This window comes from Ailuropoda melanoleuca, chromosome 14 (assembly GCF_002007445.2).
Source record: "Ailuropoda melanoleuca isolate Jingjing chromosome 14, ASM200744v2, whole genome shotgun sequence".
Classification (NCBI taxonomy): domain Eukaryota; kingdom Metazoa; phylum Chordata; class Mammalia; order Carnivora; family Ursidae; genus Ailuropoda; species Ailuropoda melanoleuca.
In genome coordinates, this window is record NC_048231.1 from 40,064,893 (window position 1) to 40,090,569 (window position 25,677).

The 25,677-nt window shown below is 39.2% G+C and overlaps 1 protein-coding gene and 1 non-coding gene across 8 annotated transcripts in view; both read left to right on the forward strand.

Annotated features, from left to right (window-relative positions):
* MARK3 (microtubule affinity regulating kinase 3) overlaps positions 1-25,677 on the forward strand; it is a 115,784-nt gene that overhangs the window by 21,714 nt on the left and 68,393 nt on the right. For 6 of the 7 annotated variants that reach the window (XM_034642939.1, XM_034642941.1, XM_034642940.1 and 3 more), the window contains exons 2-3: positions 6,305-6,496; positions 23,773-23,826. In XM_034642939.1, the coding sequence (XP_034498830.1) occupies positions 6,305-6,496; positions 23,773-23,826 (246 nt within the window). The remainder of the gene's footprint in view (positions 1-6,304; positions 6,497-23,772; positions 23,827-25,677) is intronic. The other variant, XM_034642943.1, reaches the window with a different exon arrangement.
* Positions 23,183-23,371, forward strand: LOC117796183. Its single transcript, XR_004620554.1, has one exon. It is a non-coding gene; the product is annotated as a U2 spliceosomal RNA (small nuclear RNA).

The following is a 25,677-nucleotide window of genomic DNA, read 5'->3' on the forward strand; positions in this document are numbered from 1 at the left end:
CTTCGGCTCAGGGTGTGATCCCGGCGTTTCGGGATCGAATCCCACATCGGGCTCCTCCGCTGGGAGCCTGCTTCGTTCTCTCCCACTCCCCTGCTGTGTACCCTCTCTCGCTGGCTGTCTCTCTGTCACATAAATAAAATAAAATCTTTAAAAAAAAAAAAAAGTGTCCATGTATAAGAGCCGTCAAATTCAATTATTATATAACAAGAAGACACAAGTGAGAATATACCTTAGACACACATACACCCCCAATTTTTTAACATAGTAAATATGATTCCAGGTTTGCCTTTGTATCTACCTGGTAAAGCACCAACCTGAAATTTGAAAAGCCTACTTAAGAAATCAGTTTTAACTGGAAAAGGATACTACTAGAAAACTATAGGCCAATATTCGTATGAATAAATTGCTTCTGTTTTGAGGGAATTTTTTTTTTTAAGATTTTATTTTTAAAGGGTGCCTNCACATACACCCCCAATTTTTTAACATAGTAAATATGATTCCAGGTTTGCCTTTGTATCTACCTGGTAAAGCACCAACCTGAAATTTGAAAAGCCTACTTAAGAAATCAGTTTTAACTGGAAAAGGATACTACTAGAAAACTATAGGCCAATATTCGTATGAATAAATTGCTTCTGTTTTGAGGGAATTTTTTTTTTAAGATTTTATTTTTAAAGGGTGCCTGGGTGGCTCAGTTGGTTAAGTGCCTTCAGCTTAGGTCATGATCCCAGAGTCCAGGATGGAGCTCCACATCAGGCTTCCTGATCAGCAGAGAGTAATGCTTCTCCCTCTGCCCCTCCCCAGCTCTTGTTCTCTTGCTCTCTCTCTCTCAAATAAATAAATAAGATCTTTTTTTAAAAAAGATTTTGGGGTGCCTGGATTACTCAGTTGGTTAAGCATCTGCTTTTGGCTCAGGTCATGACCTCAGGGTCCTGGGATCAAGCCCAGCGTCTCTGCTCGGCAGAGAGCCCGCTTCTCTCTCTCTGCCTCTGCTGCTCCCGCTGCTTGTGCTGTCTCTCAAATGAATACATAAAATCTTTAAAAAAAAAAAAAAGAAAAAAAAAGATTTTATTTTAAAGTAATCTCTACACCCAACATGGCGCTTGAACTCACAACCCCAAGATCAGGAGTCTCATGCTGTACCAACTAAACTAGCCAGGCACCTTATGTTAAGGAAACATCAAACTAATATACTAAGTTTAACTCTATTGTAATTTAACAAACATCATTTATTTCAGTCTGTTGTATGAGTTTATAGTCTAATGGTGGAAATAGTTTCTTTTTGCTTAGTGTTATGGTTGTTTATTTGCATGAGTTTGTATTAGTTTAGGTTGAGTTATACTGTGATAACATACACAACCAAAATCCTAGCGGTTTAATACAGTAAAAACCTTTGTTTACACAGTTTGCCTGAGGGCTTATTGGCTCGGTTAAGATTGATCTCCCTGTCCAGGCCAGTTTGGTCCTGTGGCCTTCTGTCTGGGCAGTGCTCAGGATTCAGGAGAGGAGAAAATGGTAGGAGTCAAGGACTGGAAGTTAAATGCTTCCGCATGGGAATAATATGTCACTTTCACTTGTATGCCATTGGCTAAACTTAGGCAAATGGCCGTGCCAACTCAAGTGAGGGAAGAGTGTGTGAGTTCTCTTTGAAATCAGTGGACTCCTCTACAAGCTTAGAAGCAAAAGAGCCAATATGGTTGTAATAGTGTTCTCTACAACAAAGTAGCATAACATAGATAGATACAAAGTACCTGCAGAACCCAAAGGAAAAGAAAAAAAAATCTGATGAGATGCAGGAAGAATCAAGGAAGGCTTCATAAAGATGGTGACAAATGATCCAAACATAAGGGAATGAGTAGGGTTTTCGTAGGTTTGAAGAGAAGAAAGGGCACTCAAACTAAGGGACCAGGACCATGCTAGAGAATAGTGGATGATATAGCCTGAAAGGAGGAATGGATTAGATCAGAAGGCCTGGAATTCATTTCCCATTCATTCAGCAATGATGTACTGCACAGCTACTCAGTGCCAATCACTGCTCCCAGGTTCTGGGAATATCTGATAATGAACAAAACAGACAAAAATCTTTGTCCTGCTGAAGGTTACATCTAGTGGCTTCTTAGGAGTTTCCCTTATTGTAAGTAGGTTGGGGAATAAGAGTAAGCAAAGGTATAAGCTTTGGATGCCTTTGCATCTCAAGATTTTTTTAATACTCCTATTTTGCATGCAATAGAAGACAGTTGATTTGCACATAAGTTAATATTTTGTCAGTTTAACTGTGCCTCACTCTAGAAAACTTTAATGCATGAAAAGCTGAATTTATAAAACATGTAAATTAGAAAATATGTTTACATTACAGAGCTTTTTTAACCTAAATTTTGGATAGGAGTATAATTTTTTTTTAAAGATTTTATTTATTTATTCACGAGAGACAGAGAGGCAGAGGCAGAGGGAGAAGCAGGCTCCCCGCGGAGCAGGGAACCCAATGCAGGACTTGATCCCAGGACCCTGGGATCCAGGCCCCCCTATAGTATGATTTTAACGACTGTATTTTCACTGTGTAAATAGTAAAACCACTTGACACATAGCTCATGGGGACAGGGCCTGGCACATACATATACATATATAAAATCTGGGTTGCCTGGGTGGCTCAGTCGGCTGCCTGAGCGGCTGCCTTTGATTCAGGTCATGATTCCTGGTACTGAGCCCCGAGTCGGGCTCCCTGCTCGGTGGGGAGTCTCCTTCTCCCTCTCCCTCTGCCCCTCCCCCTATTTGTGTGTGCTGTCTTTCTCTGAAATAAATAAATAGTTCTTAAAAATTAAAAAAACTCTACCATGTCATCACTCAGTAAATACTTGAATGAATGAATAGAAGAAAAGTTCTATTTGGAAGATAGAAAAGAGAAATTTCCTGTAATCTAAGCATCTGAACACTGCAGCGATAGTATTGTGTTATCATGTTATAGTCATTCTAATATTTATTAAGTCCCTGTTGTGTGCCAACTCTACTGTTCTAAGCTCTAAGGAATAATAAATTACTGTACCTGTCTTCTTGAAACTTAAATCTAATTTGGAAATAAACGTGTAACAAACATGATCACCGAAATTCTTTTTTTTTTTTTTTAAAGATTTATTTATTAATTTGAGCGAGAGAAAATGCATGCGTGGGTTCGCAGGCTGGAGAGGTTGGGAACAGAGGGAGAGAATCTTCAAGCAGACTCGCTGCTGAGCATGGAGCCTGATGTGGGGCTAGATCCCACAACCCATGAGGTTATGACCTGAGCTGAAACCAAGAGTTGGATGCTTAACGGACTGACCCACCCAGGCACCCCACCAAAATTCTTTTAAAACCATACTCCATCTGATGTACAAAATTTGCCTTACAGCAGCACATATTTTGTTTATAACAAGTGTGCCTGTTCTGTGTGAAGCCCTCCTCTCATAACTTAGTTGCTTTTTTTTCGTTTTTTTCTTTGATAAACAGATCCTCATTTACAAATAGCTATTTCTCCAAAGTTCTTTTTTTTTTAAGATTTTATTTATTTATTTGACAGAGAGAGACAGCCAGCAAGAGAGGGAACACAAGCAGGGGGAGTGGGAGAGGAAGAAGCAGGCTCCCAGTGGAGCAGGGAGCCTGATGCGGGGCTCGATCCCAGCACCCTGGGATCAGGCCCTGAGCCGAAGGCAGATGCTTAACGACTGAGCCACCCAGGCGCCCCTCTCCAAAGTTCTTATTTGGAAATTAGAATCCTTTTTGATATAGGAACAGTATTACAAATTGCTTACATTTGTAGCTGGTTCATAAAAGCCTAATTTACTTAAAATATACATTTACAATAAAAACATAAAAATTGTCATGCAGTATTACGTGATAATTAAATAAAACAGAAGTAAACCTATCTTAAAACCTGAAACATGAGGGAGAAATATTTAATTAGAGAATATGAAAAAGTAGATGGAGTTTAACAGGGAAATTCTGAAAAAAGATATCGTTGAAGACTTCAGAAGCTAATCGCACAAATTCTTAAGCTTTCACTTTAGAACACTTGTTTTTCCTTTTTGCTTGATGTATGTATTACAGCGTAGTTTCTTACATTTATGAGCTAGATTCAGGCTTGTTTTGATCTATAGGTAATAACACAGCAAGAGAAAGAAGGGACATTTTCCTGGATAAAAAGAAAAGAGAAAAGAATGAATGAGATTTCAAGTGTATGTATGAGTGCTGGGAGAGAGAGCAGTGCCCGGAACAGCAGGCAGTAGGTCATAGCATCCTTTGAGCGTGTGTGGGGCGAAAGGAAGCATGAGGCAGCTGGATGCTTACGCATACAGAATTGTACACATTGGGTGTTTGTAATTCTAGTACCTTTCTGTTTAATATGGTTGGAGGTATATATGATTTGTTTTACTTTTATGGAGCATACTGAGTACTTTATTCATCAACTAACATTTATCAAGGACCACATAGTCTGGTTGGGTTTTTTTTTTAAGTTTTTATTTTAATTCCATTTAACATACAATGTGATATTAGTTTAAGGTGTATGATACAGTGATTCAACAATTCCATATATGACCCGGTGCTCATTGAGACAGGCATGCTCCTTAATCCCTATCACCTATTTCCTCCATTCCCTCACCCCCCCCCCCCCNNCCCCCTTCCCCCCCCCCCCCCCCCCCGTAATCATCAGTTCTCTGTAGTTAAGGGTCTGTTTCTTGGTTTGTCTCACTTTCTCTCTTTTATCCCCCCTTTACTCATCTGTTTTGTTTCTTAAATTCCACATATGAGTGAAATCATATGATATTTGTCTTGCTCTGTCTGACTTTGCTTTGCATTTATACAGTCTAAATCCATCCATGTTGTTGCAAATGGCAAGATTTCATTCTTTTTTATGGCTGAATAATATTCCATTGTGTGTATATCTCCATTTATTTATTTATTTATTTAGGAGAGAGGGAATACACGGGGTGGGGAGCAGAGGGAGAGGGAGAAGCAGACTCCCTGCTGAGCAGGGAGCCCGACATGGGTCTCAGTCCCAGGGCCCTGAGATCATGACCTGAGCCAAAGGCAGATACTTAACCGACTGAGCCACCCAGGCGCCCCTGTATCTCCTTTATCCTTTCGTTAATCAATGGACATTTGGGCTGTTTCCACATTTTGGTTATTGTAAATAATGCTGCTATAAAATAGGGATGCATGTAACCCTTTGAATTAGTGTTCTTGTATTTTGAGTATAAATACCCAGTAGTGTGATTGCTGGATCTTAGGGTAGTTCTATTTTTAACTTTTTGAGGAAACTCCATACTGTTTTCCAGAGTGGCTGCACCAGTTTGCATTCCCATTAATAGTCAAAAGTTCATGAGGGTTCCCCTTTATGTCCTCGCCAACGCCTGTTGTTTCCTGTGTTGTTGATTTTAGCCTTCTGACAGGTATGAGGTGATACATCACATTGTAGTTTTAATTTGCATTTCACTGATGAGAAGTGATAATGAGCTTCTTTTCATGTGTCTGTTGGCCATCTGTATGTCTTTGGAGAAATGTTTGTTGTCTTCACATTTTAAACATTGGATTACTTGGGTTTGGGGTGTTGAGTTTGATAAATTCTTTATATTTTGGATACTAACCCTTTATCAGATATATCATTTGCAGATATCTTTTCCCATTCCATAGGCTGCCTTTTAGTTCTGTTGACTGTTATCTTTGCTGTGTGGAAGTTTTTATTTTAAGGTAGTCCCAGTTGTTTATTTTTGCTTTTGTTTCCCGTGCCTCAGGGGACCTAACCAGAAAAAAGTTGCTACAGCCTCTGTGAGAGAAGTTACTGCCGTGCTCTCTAATCTAGCTGCTTCTTGAAACACATTATTTTGAATTACTGTTAGCAGTGTGGTGTAGAAAATTAGGAATCCAGATTCTCTTTGGATCTCTCACTAAATAGTGATGTGGCCGTGAATAAATCACAAAAGTATCCTCCTCTGGTGAAGGATCATATGTGCAGGTGCGCTTAATAGCTTATGGACAAGTTACATTCTTTATGACTATAAAAGGCAGTCTTGTTACTCCTATTTGATGTTGCAGCCACATACAGAAAACATCTCATTTCCTTCTGAACACCCACTTCAACCCTTGATATTTTTCTTCTTAGCATTCGCTTGTTTTCCTCATAAATTTAGATGATGTGGGCAAATTCCTTTAAAGTGCTAGATGCATTAAGATAAAAATTAAAGCAGTAATGTTTTGTTTCTTCAACTAGGGGCTCTTAAAATTTGGCAAGTACCATGTGTCCTGTCATTTCCTTATTTTTGTGTATGTTATATTGTAGCACACGTCACATGGAGATGGGCGGCAAGAAGTTACCTCTCGCACTGGGCGCTCTGGAGCTCGGTGTAGAAACTCTATAGCTTCCTGTGCTGATGAACAACCTCACATCGGAAACTACAGACTGTTGAAAACAATCGGCAAGGGGAATTTTGCAAAAGTGAAATTGGCAAGACACATCCTTACAGGCAGAGAGGTAAATATTAAGCCTAATTTTCTGTTATGACACTTGCTCTGTTTAGTTCCATGTGAGAGAAGGAGGAAGATACTGTATATATTTGAGTTAATTTCTAAGCTCACTAAATATTGTTTTTAAGAGCAGGAAACTTACATACTAATTGTCTGGGAGTTCTTTTGCTCTCCCATTTCTTTAAATGAAGTAAGTATTACATTGAGTATTTGAATGAGCTTTGCCTTAAAATACGGGTAGTGTTTTGTTCTTTTTCCATGTAAACCTCTGCCACCAGAGTAAAAATTGTCCTGAACTTCATGTATAAGCTCATTGTACTTGCAAATCAATAGTAGTGTCTCTTTTTATAGATTTTATCCTCAAGAAGTTTCTTCATTTCCCCAGATAAACTTTTCTCATAGCTTATGTTTGGTTCTTGTGTGGGAAGGCATATGCTTTCCTGACTTTTGTGGTGATTGGTTTTCTGTTCAACCACATTCTGTATTTATCAAAAATACATCAGTTAAAACTACTAAATGGACTCGCTCATGTTCTACATGTATAATACAGAACCTGTTTTGCTTCTTTGACTTCTTTTATTTAGATCTTTATGCCTGCTCTTCCCTCTGCCTGAAATACAATTCACCCCTTTGTGTAGGGATCACTTCTGGGGAGGAGTTGTTGACAGACTCCCTTTTCCCAGGCATGGGACTCAGGTTAAAAATCCTGCTACTTACATGGACGGCACTGGAGCAGATAATGCTAAGTGAAATAAGTCAAGCAGAGAAAGACAATTATCATATGATTTCTCATCTATGGAACATAAGAACTAGGATGATCGGTAGGGGAAGAAAGGGATAAAGAAAGGGGGGTAATCAGAAGGGGGAATGAAACATGAGAGACTATGGACTATGAGAAACAAACTGAGGACTTCAGAGGGGAGGGGGGTGGGGGAATGGGATAGACTGGTGATGGGTGGTAAGGAGGGCACGTATTGCATGGTACACTGGGTGTTATACGCCACTAATGGAGCATCGAACTTTACATCGGAATCCGGGGATGTACTGTATGGTGACTAACATAATATAATAAAAAATCATTTAAAAAAAAAAATCCTGCTACTTGCCCTCAGATAGCTTGCTTATATTGGAACTGCCTATTTACCTGTCTTTCCCCTCCGGACTTCAGGGTAGATGTCCATACTTAACTCAGTGTTTGGTACGTAGTAGGTGCTTAATAAATATATGTTGAGTGATTGTAGTTGTACTTTTTTTTTTTTTATTTTTTTTTTATTTTAAAAGGNAATATAATAAAAAATCATTTAAAAAAAAAAATCCTGCTACTTGCCCTCAGATAGCTTGCTTATATTGGAACTGCCTATTTACCTGTCTTTCCCCTCCGGACTTCAGGGTAGATGTCCATACTTAACTCAGTGTTTGGTACGTAGTAGGTGCTTAATAAATATATGTTGAGTGATTGTAGTTGTACTTTTGAAGGAAGCTTTTTATTTTTTATTTATTTTTTTAAAAGATTGATTGATTGATTTATCAGAGCACAAGAAGTGGGAGCGGCAGGCAGAACAGGCAGAGGGAGAAGTAGACTCCCTGCTGAGCAGGGAGCCTGATGCGGGACTCCATCCCAAGAACCTGAGCTAAAGGCAGATATTTAACCGACTGAGCCACGCAGGCATCCCAGAAGGAAGCTTTTTAAAGAAATGTTTTCCCTGCACCAGACCCTCCTGATAGGTGTGCCAAGAAAACAGTGTTACAGATGTGTCGTGGTATTGATGCTTGCAGCCCACCATGCCTGGGGCTGCTGGAGCAGGACCGTAGGCCACCCATTCTGTCAGTAAGCAGCCTCTGTTTGCTGCAATGTGCCTTACAGATATTCTCATTTTTTGTGTGCTGGGAGCTGAAAAAAGTTGGGAGGCACAGATCTACACTAACTGGAGTTACAGACTTTGTAAGTTTGCCTCTTCATGTTTCATATCAACCTTAGTGACAAATCCCTGGTTAGTACTCGTTGCTGAAACCTGGGTTGCTTTTAGAGTCAGGAAAAGCATGAGTGGGTGGATCTTTCCTCACTGTCCTTGATCAAAGCTTTCTGAAACAAGGCAAAACCTCTTGAGTTTAGTCCCCACCAATTCTAGGTGTTTACTCAGTCAGTTTCCTTACATGGGCATCTCGTAGGTTGAAAGAGGAATGGGACAGACAGACCCTCTACCCTTCTGCTTAGCTGTAGTTTGGCTACCGTGTTTATATCTAGTTGGTTCTCTCTCCAGAAAGAACCTACCAGAAAGAACCTGAATCTGACTAGCAGAGTGGCTTAATTTAAAATTTTTCTGTTGTTGTTTTTTTTTTTTAACTTTGAATCAAACCGTTTTACTCTTGCTTTGTTTTGTTTTTTCCTTATTGTAGGTATTAACCAGAATCATGGAAAATGTAAACATTATGTTTCTATATAATAGAAATTCATTATGTAGGAAGTACAAGTTCCTTGAAATTTATCTCCTCAAAGAGGATCACTTTCAGCAGTTTGGTGTAGATTCCCACAGTTTTTTAATATAGACATTAACTTTTTGTTTATTTTAACAAAAATGGACTCAGACATAACAGTAGTTTTCTTAGCAACGTACTTGACCATGTCTGAATCTTAGTGCTCATAGATCTGACACATTCTGTTTCCAGTGTGTGCTGGTGCCATGGTTTATCCACTGTCAGTGGGCATTGAATGGTTTCTGATTTTTTGCTATTGTAAACATCTGCAGTGAACATTCCTTAACATATCTCTCTACTCTTGTTAAGAGTAGGATAAATTCCTAGAAGTGGGTGTCCTGGGTCAAAAAGGATGAATATTTGACATTGTAATAGGTACTGCTAAATTGCTTTTGAGAAAATGTCAGAGTACTTTATTATTCTACCAAACTAAATGAGAGTATCCATTTTTCTACACCCTTACTAATACTACACGTAGGTGATTTTCATCTGATGGATAAAAAATTGTATTTTTTTAAAGCTTGCTTTTGATAACTAGATTGATTATATTTTCATGTATTTTTGTCATTCATATTTGATTTTTAAAATAAGTTTCCCGTTTGTATCCTTTATCCATTTTTCTTTTCTCTTTTAAAAATCTTAATGATTGGGGCGCCTGAGTGACTCAGTCAGTTAAGCATCCGACTCTTGGTTTCAGCTCAGGTCATGATCTCATGGTTGTGGGATTGAGCTCCTCCTCAGGCTCTGTGCTCAGCAGGGAGTCTGCTTCAGATTCTTTCTCCCTCTCCCTCTCTCTCTCTCTCTGTCTCTCTCTCAAACAAGTAAATAAAAATCTTTAAAAAAAAAATAAATCACAGTGATTTAAACCCATTATGTATTTCTTGCATCAATCTGATCTGTCTGGGTTTCATGACTTGGTGAGAAAGGTTTACTTTGTCCCAAGATCTAAAACACGGTTCTGTATCTTCTTCAAACACTCCTATGGTTCCTGTTTGAATGTTTCATTCATTCGGTATATATTTTGGGGAATTAGTATGAGGTGTAGGGATCAAACTCTTTTTTTCCCCCCATGTGGATTACCACTTGTTCTGGGATCATCTGTCCTTTTCCCCAATTGAAGATACCTGCTTTATCACATACCAAATTCCCATATATGTCTTTTTGTTTCTCTGATCTGCTTGTTTAATCTTGTACCCATACGGTGGTAATTTTATTACTACAGCTTTGAATTATACATTTGTATGTTTTAGAGTAGGTTAAATGCTCTGCAGATTATTCTTATTTTTTGAAAACTTCATACCTCTTCTTATCATTTACTGTGTTAGATTTATTTTAGAATCAAGATACCATGTCCCAAAAATAGTCTTACTGGAAATTCAATAAGATTAATTTTGATTGAATTAACTGAATTTATAAACTGATCTAGGGGAAATTTGCTATTTTAATGATACCAAGTCCTTCTATATAGGAACATGAAATGTGTCTCAATTTTGTTTTCAGGGTTTGTAATTTTCTTCATCTAGGTTTTGCATCAACCTTTTTTTAAGTGGGTTACAAATAAATTCTACAGAGTACGTGAAAGGTTTTGCATAATTCTTAAGTTCATTCCAAGGTATTTTAAAATTTTTTTGCTGCTGTGAATGGCATTTTTTCCTTAGCTGTTATGAATAATATGGGAGGCTGTAACATTTGTATAACATCTTGTATCTGAGCACCCTTTGAACTCACTCTCATTTTGGACATCAAAATTAAGCAAGTTTGTGTTATTTTTAAAATTACCCATCTTTTTTTTTTTTTTTAAGATTTATTTATTTATTTATTTGACAGAGATAGAGATAGCCAGTGAGAGAGGGAACACAAGCAGGGGGAGTGGGAGAGGAAGAAGCAGGCTCCTAGCGGAGGAGCCTGATGTGGGGCTCGATCCCACAACGCCGGGATCACGCCCCGAGCCGAAGGCAGACGCGCAACCACTCNGCACGGGGAGTGGGAGAGGAAGAAGCAGGCTCCTAGCGGAGGAGCCTGATGTGGGGCTCGATCCCACAACGCCGGGATCACGCCCCGAGCCGAAGGCAGACGCGCAACCACTCTGCCACCCAGGCGCCCCATACACACGATTTTTTCCTTTGACTTGCAGTTCTCTGAATTATAACACATTTATAGATTTACGTTACCGCCGCCGTAATCAAGATACAGATGAGTAGCTACAGAGAGCTGTCAGGCCAAGCCGTTTTTTAAAAGATGGGCAAAATACCAACATGTTTATCTGTTAATGGGAATAATCTGACAGAAAGGGGGAACGTGGTGCTGTGGGAGAGACATTGAGAGAGTGAGAGGGGATGGCGGCACAAGTGTTGGCCTTAATAATGTGGACAGTTCTTACGTAGAAACAGGAGGAAGGTAGAGGACACTGGCATCTCGGGGCTCTTTGTGGTGGTGTGGGAGCTCGTGGAGGTTTTCTTCTCGTTGCCGCTATTTTTTCAGTAAAATGGAAAGCAAGATCATCAGCTGAGAGTGTGATTATCGAGGAGATAGGAGATATTAGAGATGTGAGAAGTTACAGTAATTACTGGGCAAGCAGAAGAGTTAACGGACTGGAAGAATGTAGTAGATTTGCCAGGTGGCCTTAACGCTTCCCTGAGGTTAGTGATCATGGATTTAAAGTGGGAATAGGCAGCATGGCTGGAAATTACTCTCCAGCAACATTCAGGCACCCAGACACAGGGATGGCATTTATAAGATAGTTGGGATTTTTGTCACACTAAGTGTAGAGCAAGGGCATTGATTTGGAATACCTAAGGAGTGATTACAATGAAGGACTACAGATTTGAATAGGAAATAACTTGAGAGAGAAGACAAATCATAAGAAGGTGGTGGGACCAGTGGATTATGGATCCTGGTGAGTTCAGACAGTTATTGGTGTTCTAGATTGAGTGGGCAGGAAAGGTAGAGGAGGTGATAGAGAGTGGGAAGCTCAAAATTAAGGTCAGAAAGAGTTTTCCGGTATTGGTAGTTCTAGAGATTGGAGTATAACAATGTAAGTGGCTTAAGTGTGTGCCTTTTTTTTTCCTCTCTAGAAGCTTTTTAGACTCTTCGTATTTATCCTTGGTATTCAGAAATTTCACAGTGATGTACGAGGGAGTTGGTCTGCATCCATTCTTTTTCTTTTTTTTTTTTTTAATTTATTTATTTGACAGAAACAGCCAGCGAGAGAGGGAACACAAGCAGAAAGAGTGGGAGAGGAAGAAGCAGGCTTCCCACTGAGCAAGGAGCCCAATGCGGGGCTCGATCCCAGGACCCTGGGATCACGCACTGAGCCAAAGGCAGATGTTTAATAACTGAGCCACCCAGGCGCCCCTGCGTCCATTCTTCTTGATTGCTGATTGGACCCTTTCAACCTGGAGATTATTATCTTTCAGTTTTAGAGAATTGTCTCATTTTATTATTTAAAAATCTTCATTCTGTAATTCTTACTAATCAGAGACTGAAACTCTTAGAAACGAACCTTGACACTTTTGGAAAAAATCTGTTCTCCATCTGTGTTTCTCTTTTGTTTTCTGGGTGATATCTTTAATTTCATCTTTCTGTTAAATTTGTGTGTATGTGTGTCCTGATGTATGTCCTCCCCCTTCCTCCCACTTCTTCCTTCCTTCCTTCCTTCCTTCCTTCCTTCCTTCCTTCCTTCCTTCCTTTCTTTCTTTTTTTTTAAGATTTTATTTATTCATTTGTCAGAAAGAGAGAGCAGAAGCAGTGGAAGTGGCAGGCAGAGGGAGAAGCAGGCTCCCCATTGAGCAAGGAGCCCAATGCAAGACTCAATCCTAGGACCCTGCGACCATGACCTGACTTGAAGACAGACGCCCAACCGACTGAGCCACCCAGGCGCCCCTCTCCCAGCTTTTTCTTGTCCTCTAATTATTTGTCTGTATAGTATCCAGTCCTGGAATCATGAAGCTATTTCTTATGTTAACTCCCTGTGAAGGTAGTAAAGGGTTTCCTCTTTTTTTCTTTTTTTTTTAATAGATTATGCTCCCTGCACCATTTCTCTTTTCTCTGGGGTTCTTCCTTGGTAACTGTCTGTCATACAGAGCCTCTCTTTGGAATCTGGTAATCTCTGGTCATCTGTTTGTATTATGTGGAGCCCTCAGAAGCTGATCAAAAGCTGGGTTTGCAAACGTAGGTTATGTTCGACCACACAGCTTCCTGTTGGGAGTTGTCTGGTGCTTTTATTGCAGGACCCCAGATATCTGTGTCTTTAGATCTCTTTCTGAGGCCATTCCATTTCTGTAGATAAGAATCCTCTGTTCTGGGGCTCCTGGGTGGCACAACGGTTGGGCGTCTGCCTTCGGCTCAGGGCGTGATCCCGGCATTATGGGATCGAGCCCCACATCAGGCTCCTCTGCCATGAGCCTGCTTCTTCCTCTCCCACTCCCTCTGCTTGTGTTCCCTCTCTCGCTGGCTGTCTCTATCTCTGTCGAATAAATAAATAAAATCTTAAAAAAAAAAAAAAAAGAATCCTCTGTTCTGCCTGGGAGGAGCTGGCGGTCCAACCCCTCACTGGTAGTCTGACACTTAATATCTCCTTTTTCTTCTCCAGGCCTCGTTCCTGTCCTCTGCTGGGCTCATTGACCTTGATTCTCACCATCTCCACAGAAAACTTTTTTAGCCTCTGCAGAGCCAGTGGTTATTGGCTGGGTTGGGAGCAGCACACATTCTGTATACAGTCTTATGACCTTGTACTTAGCCAGTAGCTCCACTGTTACCTCTGGTGCCTCCCAACCTCCCAAGTTTGGAGCCCTTCCCAAGTTGTGCTGGGCAAATCATGTTGTTCCTGGTGATGATTTTCTCTGTATTGAACTATTTTTCCCACTGTTGTCTTCTCAGCTTGTCAACTGTGTTGTTGTGCCTGTATGCCTTTACTGTCTGTCCTCCACATTTAACTGGAAGTGTGCTCTTGACCTGCTCACATCTGTGTCCTGTCTCCTGCGCTGAAGGAGGCACCAGAGAACAGGAAGGAAAGGATTGGATCTGGCACCTCATTGACCATTCGTTGTCGATTTTAAGAATGATAAACCGTAGTTCTTAATTCTGGGATGTGCTCAAGGTCTTGGGACTTCAGATAAATGGTTTCGTATTTTAGTCACAACTTTTGTGTGTGAAGATTGTCTTCACAGAGAGTTTGGAGGCTAGAGAGGAAAAAAATCCCACACCTAAAATATGCTGAATACCATTTTTATCTTTGTATATTCTCCATGTGTATATTTTTTCACCATATTTTTGGTCATAATTTTGTATTCTGATTTTTCTCCCTCAGAATTTCATGCCAAGCAGTTCTCCATGCCATTGAATGGTCATTGTACCAGGTTTACTGGTTGTGCACGGTTGCATTGATTAGAATGACAGTTCCCAAATTCTTTGTGTCTCAGAACACCTTTAAACTTTTAAAATTGAGGATTCCTGGAATTCCTGGGTGGCTCAGTCGGTTAAGCTTCTGCCTTCAGCTCAGATCATAATCCCAGAGTCTGGGGATCGAGTCCCTCATCGGGCTCCTTGCTCAGCAGGGAGCCTGCTTGTCCCTCTGCCTCTTGCTCCCCCTGCTTGTGTGTGTGTGTGCTCACTCTCTCTCTCTTTCTATGACAAATAAGTAAAATCTTTTTTTAAAAAATTGAGGACTCCCAAAAAGCCTTTGTTTACATGGGTTGTATAGATTGATATTTGCCATACTAGAAGTTAACACTAAAAAATTTAAAACATATATTAATTCATTTAAAGTAATAAAAGACCTATTACATTTAATATAAATAACATATTTTTATGAGGAAAAAACCCCCTATTGTTTAAAACAAATTATTGGAAAGAGTGACATTGTTTTAATTGTTTGCAAATTTCTTTAGTGTCTGTCTTAATAGAAGGTAGCTGGGTTTTCATATATCCTCCATATATCCTCCACATATCCATATATTTCACATATCCTCCATATATCCATGTATTTCATATATCCTCCATATATCCATATATTTCCTATATCCTTCATATATCCATATATTCTTCTGCATTTAAGTTTTGTCAGTATACTGTTTTGGTTGAAGTTTATGAAGGAAATCTGACCTCACACAGATAATATAACTGGAAAAGAGAGGAGTGTCTTAATTCCCTTTTCAGATAATTGCAAATATTGTTCTTTGATACTCTACTAAAACTCAGCAGGTAGTAATTTGGTGGCAGACGGCAATGATTAATGGAATGTTTATTCAAAACGACTATAGTGACTGCCAAAAAGTGTTGATACCCAGAACAACTTGCTTTATTTGGAAATTAATAGTAGTAGATTTGGAAGTGAGCGAGCAGAAGGGTGAAAGCCTTCTATTCCGCTAACAGATATAATTGAAAAGTATAAAGATGTTTATCTTGCTTTTAGTACAGCCTGGAGGTGGAGTATTTACATTTAGTGTGCAGAAAAAGAGAAAACCTCACCTGGACCCAGTTTCTACAAATTAAAAATCACACAACTGTTACACTTTTTTTATTGTGGTAAAATATACATAACATGCAATTTACTATTTTAAGTGTACAGTTCAGTGGCATTAAGTACATTTGCATCGTTGTGCAACCATCACCATCACCCATCTCTAAAACAGATATGTTTGATCTCACCTGCAAATTCCATATTTTCAGATTCACGTACTCACTATTTGTTTGTAATTCCAGAATCAGTACTTGCGGTGCTTTTGTGGTATTTGTGGACATGCACAAAGCATCAGAAAGTTTGAATTGCCCAATGTATGTATCCCCAGCTGAGATCCAACAAGGTGATGATGCTCTACCTTGTTTCAGCATTCATACCACGAACAAGTGCTCTTTTTGTGGTCTCTTTACTCCATGGTTTTTGCATTTTTGTGCTTTTTGTTGTCAGTTTTGCTATTTAAAATGTCACCCAATTGTAGGGCTGAAGTACTAGCCAGTATTTCTAAGTGCAAGGCTGTGATGTGCCTGATAGAGAAAACACGTTTGTTAGATAAGCTTCATTCAGACATGAGTTAGGTTTTGCTGCCGGCTGACAGTTCAATGTTAATGAATCAGTGATATGTAGTATATAAGGTGTCCTTAAAAAGAAACACACATAAAACAAGGTTATGTATTGATCAGTTGATGAAAATTTTTATGATCGGGGCCCATAGGAACCTAATCCTGTGTTTCCTCTAGGAGCAGTATTCGTAGTGGCTTTATAGAACATAATTACCATACCCAACAACAACTATCTCTGTTTTTCAAAGACAAGTCTCAGTTATCTGGTGTTTTCCCCTAACAGATAGATGGAGAAGGGTATCAAAAAAATCATAGGCTTTCCTTGTATATCTATGATTCTTGATTCACCGTTAATGTTTTCAAGAGGGGAGCGCTAAGAAGCAAATTGAGGGCTCTCTACATGGGACAGGGTATGTGGAGGCTGCTGGTCAGGTGTCCCTCTTAGCTTCCTGGTGGCCAGTAGGAAAGTTGCCACATACACAGCACAAAGTTATTTTCTCAGTGAGGTTTCTCTGGATTGTACCCTTCTTTGGGCACACACTAGGCTTATATGTGCCCTGCTATGTGGTCCTCAGATTTTTATCTTCCAGAAGTTGTTTAAAGTCATTTGTCTTCTGATGGCGCCTCTCCCATTCTCTTTGTCATTCTGTCTTTATTCTTTAATTGGACCAGCAGGTGGGAGAACAGGGAAATGCATTGGATCAACATGCCACCTTTAACTAAATGTCCTCATTGTGGTTATGAGAAACCTTTTCACTTGGTTATTTGTATTCAAGTTCTGTTACACAGTTTAAAAAGAGTCAAGACTTGTTGAAAAACCATGTCCCTTGATTCCCCCACCCCTCATTTCGTAATCTTCCAAGATGGCCACTTTCAGTCTTTTAAACTGGTTCTTTGTTTTGTTTTGTTTTGTTTTTAGTTTTTAGTTTTTATTTTAATTCCAGTTAACATACAGTGTATATTAGTTTCAGGTGTACAATTTAAACTGATTCTTTAGGTTTTACGTATATCTTAAACATGCTTTTATTCTTTAAAAACTTTTTTTTTTTAAAGATTTTATTTATTTATTCGACAGAGATAGAGACAGCCAGCGAAAGAGGGAACACAAGCAGGGGGAGTGGGAGAGGAAGAAGCAGGCTCATAGCAGAAGAGCCTGATATGGGACTCGATCCCATAACGCCGGGATCACGCCCTGAGCCGAAGGCAGACGCTTAACCGCTGTGCCACCCAGGCGCCCCTTTAAAAACTTTTTTTGTTGAAGAGTATGTTGATACACAGCATGCTCTTATTCTTAAATAACTTTTCAGTTTTAGGCATTATCTGCTGTCTTTTCATGGTGGTTATTTAGAGTCACGATTGATTTTTTAAAAAATAAACTCCTTATTGAAATATAACATCCAGAAAAAGTGCCCAAATCATGAGTGTACACCTTGATTAATTAACACAAAGTAAACACATTTGCATAACCACGACCCAGGGCAAAACTATACTATGACTTGAACCCAAGGAGCTTCCCTTCTGTCTTCTTCTGATCACTTCCCCGTCTTTCCTTCCCAAGGTATCCACTGTCTTGACTTCTTTAACTTCAGAGATCATTTTTTGTTTTCCTTAATGTGCTAATGCAGTCATCCAGTATATATTATTTTGTGTCTGCCTCTTTTGCTGCACTTTATGCTTGTGACATTCTTCCACGTTTTGTGTCTTCCATGCGTTGGGTGTTATGTTTTAATTTGAAGTTTTATTTTGTAGCCACGTATTGTAATTGTTCAGCTTGGTCTTTATTGCTGTGGACTGAATTGTATCTCTCAAAATCATATATTAAATCCCTAACCCCCAGTGTATTTGGAGATAGGGCTTTTGTGGAAATAGTTTAAATTAGATCATAAAGGTAGGGTCCTGATCCAGTAGGATTAGTGTCCTTACAAGAAGGGACAGCAGAGAGCTGCTCCCTCTTCACCATGTAAGGCCAAGTTGAGAAGGGGGCCATCTATGAGCCAAGAGGAAAAGCCTCACCAGGAACTGACCGTGCTGGTCAGATCCTGATCGTGGACTTCCAGCCTCCCAATCTGTGAGAAAATAAATTTCTGTTGTTTAAGCCACTCAGTCTGTGGTATTTTTGTTAGCGCAGCCTGAGCTGACTAATAATCCATCCTTCCGGGCTACTGCATCCTCTTAAAGAACTTGGGGTCTTTTTTTGACTGCTCTTTTATTGTTTGTGGGTGCTTTAATGTATGTTGGGAGCAGGGTATTGGGACCTTTTAACCAGGTGAAAATTGACAGGAAGTGGAAGATAAGCGTATTTATTTCTCTGGTGGGTGTTTGCTACAGGTTTGTTGGGCCCTCGTGTATGAGCTCTCTTTATCCCTATTTTGTAATTTTCCACTTTGTTTCTGGCATCAGGGTGAATAAATGGAATTTCCCAGAACTTTACACAACAAGTGGCAGGGACACTCCTCTTTGCTTGCCAGTGAACTCCCTTGGCTTTTGCTATGCACGCCACCCCCCCCCCAAAAAAAAGAAAAAACAAAACTCCAAGAACCTCCACAACCTTGGGAACATGTGTGTGGTCTTCTCTTCAGTCCCCATCTTTCTCCGGCACCTGGTGATGCCCCCAAGGTGCTTCCTCTTTTATTGACCTCAAGGTCTGAGCTCCCCCCAGGCACCAGCTCTGGGCCAAGATTATTTTGGTAGTTGAGTAACCCCAGCAGGGAGCTGGAGGAAGAGGGGATTAGGGGCTTCCCCCTCAGGCTTCATGGCTACCCAGACTTGCATCATTGTAAATAACTGGTTTACTCAGAGGACACTTACTTTTAATAAAATGGCTCTCTTCTACAGTTTGATTTAGCTGAATGAAACATATTTTTGAGCTCCTGTTTTTGTTTTAAATACTATTTGAATAGCAGTATTTGAAAAAGAAAATGCTTAAGAGTAGAATCTTTAGGGGGCGCCTGGGTGGCACAGCGGTTAGGCGTCTGCCTTTGGCTCAGGGCGTGATCCCGGCGTTACGGGATCGAGCCCCAAATCAGGCTCCTCTGCTGTGAGCCTGCTTCTTCCTCTCCCACTCCCCCTGCTTGTGTTCCCTCTCTTGCTGGCTGTCTCTATCTCTGTCGAATAAATAAATAAAATCTTTAAAAAAAAAAAAAGAGTAGAATCTTTACTATAGACTAGAAGGCAGATCCTGAACAGAGCCAGAAGAAGCTAGTGATCAGGAGTCTGGTAATGAGAATAGAAACCAGGTCTCAGAGGATCAGAGACAAGAAGAACCAGAAAGGCAGCATATTTGATAGATCCTGGCCATCAGAAGGAGGAAGAAAACAGAATGGTGGCCAGGAAAGAATAGTGTATCTAAGGGGTTTCTTTGGAAATTGGGGGGTCCACGCATACCACATAAAATTGCTTACGAAAGTAAAGTTTGAAGAAAATTAATCCATTAAACTTTGAGATAATGTAATTTTTTAAAAAGATTTTATTAGCGAGAGCAAGCAAGAGAGAGAGCACGAGCATGGGGAAGGGCAGCAGGAGAAAGAGAGACTCCCCGCCAACCAGCGAGCCCCACGAGCCCCACGTGATGCAGGGCTTGATCCCAGGACCCTGAGGTCGTGACCTGGGCCAAAGGCAGACACTTAACCAACTGAACCACCCAGCGCCCCTGAAATACTGTAATTTTAAAGATTACATTAATATCTGTTAAAACACCAGAAATGCTATTTCTTCACTCTTCTGTCTCCATCTCGAACACGTGTGTGGTTAGGTTACTGAGTATGAGTGTTCAGGGCCTCACATCACCTCAGGAAGCATTTATCAAATGCTTCTTAATGTGACTGGTAGTATGTTGGGACTATAACAAGACATCGGTCCCCAGCTAAGATGTGAACAAGGTGATTGTATATTCCAGCCACCGACATGTCCTTTCGCTTTTTTTTTTTTTTTTACTATAGTTTCCACCAAGACTTGTGTTTTCCAAATATGAAATCAGAATTCTGTCTTTGCTCTTTTCAAGTACACACATGCTAACTGTCCAGCCCTCCTCCAATTCTATTTTTCTTCCCCAGTTGGGGTGGGCTTGAGTGGTAGGTCCTTACACTCCAGGGTCAGGTTCACTGGGCACCACGTTGGCAGCATTTGTCTGTCTTTAGCTCCTCTGGGCCAGTGGGTTCATAAGAAGTAATAGATAATGTAGGCAGGTGGAGGCTTTAGACCAAGTGAATCAGGGGTCATTGTGTTTAAGTGTTAATATGAATAAGTGCGGCAGTTCTTGAAGTAGGTATGGGGACCCCTGGAGGTCTCAGAATCTATTAGAGGGTCTGCAAAGTCAGTACTGTTTTTGTAATCTATTAAGACAGTACTTCTTCCATTCTCTTTCATGAACCTCAAGTAAAATTTTCCAGAGGCTATATGACATGTGATACCACAACAGTTTGAATACAGGATATATGAGAATATCATAAAAAATGTTATTTATAATAATATGTAATGGGCTTTTTTTTGTTGTTTCTTTCTTGTGATAAAATACACATAATGTAAAATTACCCTCTTAACTATTTTTGAGTGTATGCTTCAGTAGTATTGAATACATTTGTAATGTGCAACCTTCACCATCATTCATCTCCAGACCTATTTTCATCTTGTAAAACTGAAACTCTCTACCCATAAACACTAACTCCCCATTCTTTCCTTCCCCCGTTCTACTTTCTGTCTCTATGAATGTGAACTCTCTAGGGACTTCATGAAGTGGAATAATCATACATTATTTGTCCTTTTGTGCCTGGCTTATGTCATTTAGCATAGTGTCCTCAAGGTTCATCAATGCTGTAGCATATGTCAGAATTTCCTCCCTTTTTAAGACTGGAAAGTATTCTACTGTATGGAGATACCACATTAGGCTTATCCTTTCATCGCTCAGTGGCCACTAGGATTATTTCCACATCTTAGCTATTGTGAATGGTGCTGCTATGAATGTGGGTGTACAAATATCTATTTAAGTCCCTGCTTTTGGTTCTTCTGGGTACATACCCAGAAATGAAATTGCTTGATCATATGGTAATTCTATTTTTAATTTTTTTGAAGAAATCTATACTGTTTTCCACAGCAGCTGTACCATTTTACATTCCTACCAGCAGTACACAAGGGTTGCAGTTTCCCTACATCCTTACTACTTGTTGTTTTCTGGGAGGTTGCTTTGTTTTTTTTATAGTAACCATCTTGATGGGTATGAAGTGGTATGTTGGAGTTTTGGTTTGCATTTCCCTAATGATCAGTGATATTGGGCATCTTTTTTATGTGCTTAATGGCCGTTTGTACAGTTAACCCTTGAACTACATGGTTTGAATTGGGCAGGTTTACTTATACGTAGATTTTTTTTCAATAAATGCATACAGTACTATAATGTATTTTCTCTTATCATTTTTGTAAAACATTTTCTTTTCTCTAGCTTATGTTATTGTGAGAACACACACAACATACAAAATATGTGTTAATCAACTGTATATATTATCAGTAAGCCTTCCCCTTTAACTATTAGTAGTTAAAGTTTTGGGGGAGTCAAAAGTTATTCACGGATTTTCGACTCTGGTGGGGGAGAGTTGCTCCTAGCCCCATATTGTTGAGGGGTCCACTGTATATCTTCTTTGGGGAAATGTCTCTTCAAGTCCTTTGCCCATTTTTCAGTTGGGTTTTTTTGTCATTGAGTTGTAGGAATTCTCTCTGTATTCTGGATATTAATTTAACCTTCTCAGATCTATGATTCGCAAATATTTTTCCCATTCTCTGGGTTGCCTTTTTACTCTGTTAATATTGTCTTTTGAAGCACAAAATTTAAAAATTTTTACGAAGTCTAATTTGGCTATTTTTTTGTTGTTGTCTGTGCCTTTTGTGTCCTATCTAAGAAACCACTGCCTAGTCCAGGGTTGTGAAGCTTTTGCTATATGTTTTCTTCTAAGCGTTTGATGGTTTTAAATCTTACATTTAGGTGTTTGATCCATTTTGCAGTAATTTTTGTAGGTGATGTTAGGTAAGAGTCCAGCTTCATTCTTTTGCATGTGGATATCCAGTTATCCCAGCACCATTTGTTGAATATTATATTGCAATGAATCTTACTATGTTCAATACTTATTTTTACAGTTTCTCAGTTTTCATTTGTAATAAGGTAAATATTAATAGATAGAACCCACATTTGGGATCATCAGTTATCTTTAAGAGTGTAAAGGGGACCAAAAAGTTTGAGCACTACTGACACAGAGAATCCCCAAGCTCTTTCCCCGACTTTGACTCCCTTTCTTCAGTGGTTCTTCTTCTTGGATCTGGTCCTGGAGGATGCACAATAAGAATACAGCCACATCAGTGTGGGGTGAGATCACTTGTCCTGTACCTCAGTTGCAAAGCTGAGTTAATTATGTTCTCCAGTTCATGGCAAAGCCTCCTTCTTCCCTTATGTTCCCTTTCATCCCGTTGTTACCCTCTACCCCCATTCTGGATGTCCCTGGTTCCTAGAAGTCACTTTTATTCTAGAAATGACAACATTCCAGATAAGGACGCTGCTGCAGGTCCACTTAGTAAATATTAGTGAAACTGATTTTTTAAAGATAAGCTCGTGTGACTAGAAGCTATAGTCCTTTCTTTCTGCATCTTAGTGGTTTGTTTTAAGACTGCTTGGGGTTTACTCACCCCTTTTTGAACAGAAGTGACCAGGTAATCCATTTGTTGCCTCTGTACATGTTTCACTTGGTTAGCCTACAGATTGCTCTGGAACTTGTCCCTTTTCCTTCTTTTTTTTTTTTTTTTTAAAGATTTTATTTATTTATTTGACAGAGATAGAGACAGTCAGTGAGAGAGGGGGACACAAGCAGGGGGAGTGGGAGAGGAAGAAGCAGGCTCCCAGCAGGGAGCCTGACGTGGGGCTCGATCCCGTAACGCCGGGATCACGCCCTGAGCCGAAGGCAGACGCTTAACCGCTGTGCCACCCAGGCGCCCCAGTCCCTTTTCCTTCTTGAACTACCTAAAGATCTTTTCAATTTTTTTTTAATAAAATGTTTTTAAAGTTTTCAGATTGAACCTCCAACCTATTAGTTCATGTATTTGCTTAATTATCAAGCTCCTGCTGTGTGCAAGACACTCTGAGCAAGGCATTCTGGGCTATATAAATCTGTAAAAACTATCTCCTTGCCTTGGATCCCAGAGTCAGATAAAATCAAAATACTGGATTGTTTCTCAGCCTTTTGGCTAAGATCAAGTGTAGTATCTGTTCTTATCAGTTTAATATCTGATTCGTCCTCTGTCTGAGGACAATACATTAAATGGATTTTGGGACTAGGAAAGGGAATAGGAGCTTGCTGTGTCCACTCGCTGTATTGACCTGGCATTGCAGTACTCCAGGCATGGTGCAGCTACCAGCACCCCTGCCCTTGTTTTAAAATTAAAAAAAAAAAATAATAATTAACATGAAAATTTTTTAAGTGTTGCTAAATAGGGAATAGATTTGCTTCATTGTCCTATGTTTTTAGAAGTGTTTTTGTTATATAACCAATCTCTTTCTGTCTCTGCCTTTTGGGAGATTCTTCTTCCCATGTCTATAAGTAACTTAAATATAAAATGTTATAAGAATACCCATATTTGCATGAAGCCTCTCTTTTCAATTACAAAATATTTATAAAATATTATTGTAACTAGTTGAGTTTTAGTTTTTTTAGGTAAATGCCCTCATGTCTGGGCATTTACAAAACTATTACCAGTTAGTCTATAATTACCAAATTCGTAAAATCTATAAATATTTATTAATTTATTTTTTTCTAGGTTGCAATAAAAATAATTGACAAAACTCAGTTGAATCCAACAAGTCTACAAAAGGTAAGATTGGTTCAGTATCCAGTATTTTTTAAAATGATTTTCAGTGCTAATTACCGTCTAATTGGTCCCACCAGTACCTCAACTGCTATTTGTATATATATATTATGTGTAGTACAATGAGCTTCCTGTTCCTCAACGAATGCAACTTAGGTATAGTATTATATGAAAAGTTGTTGGATTTTTTTCCTTCAGATGAAGATAATGATTTTTAAATGTTCTTAATAGCACAAATTGAAGGCTGTACATTTTAATTGAATATTCTAACTGTTGACTGGAACAGAGTTTTTTAAAAAAGACAGAATATAGTTTTGTGTAATTACTCTTATGGCAGAGTTACACACCCATCTCATTGCTAATACTGAGGTCTTAAAAGTCAGCACTTTGGCTTTATTAAACTCTGTCACTATGACTAATTAAGGAGTGATGATTAATTTGTATGAAAGGAAAATATAAAATTACAAATATAAAAACATGTTTGTAATGCACTGTTGCAATTTGTATCATCAAATGGAGATCAGAAGTCCTCAACCGTGTGGCATGTTAGAATCACCTGGAGCTCTTTGCAGTGTCTTTATGACTGGTCCACTGGCCCACCCACTGGCCTGGAGAGATTCAGATTAGGGCCTTGACATAGGTATTTCCCTGGTGCATTTGCAAATGATTAATGATCTTCATAATAAAATCCTTCTAGTTCTTTTTAGTCTTGCAAAGCTTTTTACATTATTTGATTTCTAGATTTGGCCTATAGTAATTGGGGTTTTAGAGACCTTGAACTAGGAACAGGAAGTCTGAATTTAAAATCCTGGCTCCGCCCCATAGTCAAATGTCTAACTTGACCTCGGACCAGTTACTTAACTTTTTCTTTTTCTTTCTTTTTCCTTTTCCTTTTCTTTCCTTTTTTTTTTTTTTTCCTCCCCAGTTACTTAACTTTCTTGACCTCGGGTTTCTGGTCTTTAATGTAGAGGTAATTTCATCTTCTCAGGATGGATGTATTAATAAAATAATGCACTTAAAAGAGCTTTGTACACTTCAAAGCACTTCACATGTAAGATATTGTAAGCGTATTGCCCTATATAAATTCCTAATGTTTTTCTAATTGTTATTTTCCATTTATGTCATCATAATTTTGAAGTCCTCTCCGTGTGTGTGTGTGTGTGTGTGTGTGAAAGAGAGAGAGAGAGAGAGAGAGGTGGGGAGGAAGGAACTTTATCTTGCACTAAAAATGGTATTTAACAAGTGGTTCTACAGGCCAGAGTGAGTCTTAATGCCACTCAAGGGGCCCCTGGAATGGATCCAAAAATTCCAGTCCTTTCTTCTGAAGATAAAACTATATCCATTACTTTAAACTTTTATTTCTTCATACATCTAAGGACTTGGTATTAGTAAGTAAGGGTTTACTAAAATTTGGTATTCAAAACTAGAATTGGCATATAAAGAAGTTTAGTGAGGATTCTAATGATTCAGTATCCTTATGTTCAGTACCCAGTATCCTAATGATGTTACAAATCTTCCACTATTCAAGCACCCTTGCAGATAACTGGAATTCTGGCAGTTTTCTAGGAAGAATTTTATCATGGTTTTGTCTTTAGTTGGTTGTAATTTTTCCCTCCTTCCTTGCTTTTTTTTTTTTCATCATTTTGGGTAAGAGAGTTTTATTGCTGCTATTCTTTTATTATTATTACAAATTACTGTTTGTCACATCATTATCAGTTTAGTACATGGTAGGTTGTCTGGTTAGCCTGATAGTGTGATTATGCGTATTTATATCAGCATTAATTTGGGCACATAATGATCTAATAGGTAAGACTTTAAGAAGCCAGATCTGTCCAAGACAAATAACTTGATAAGTGT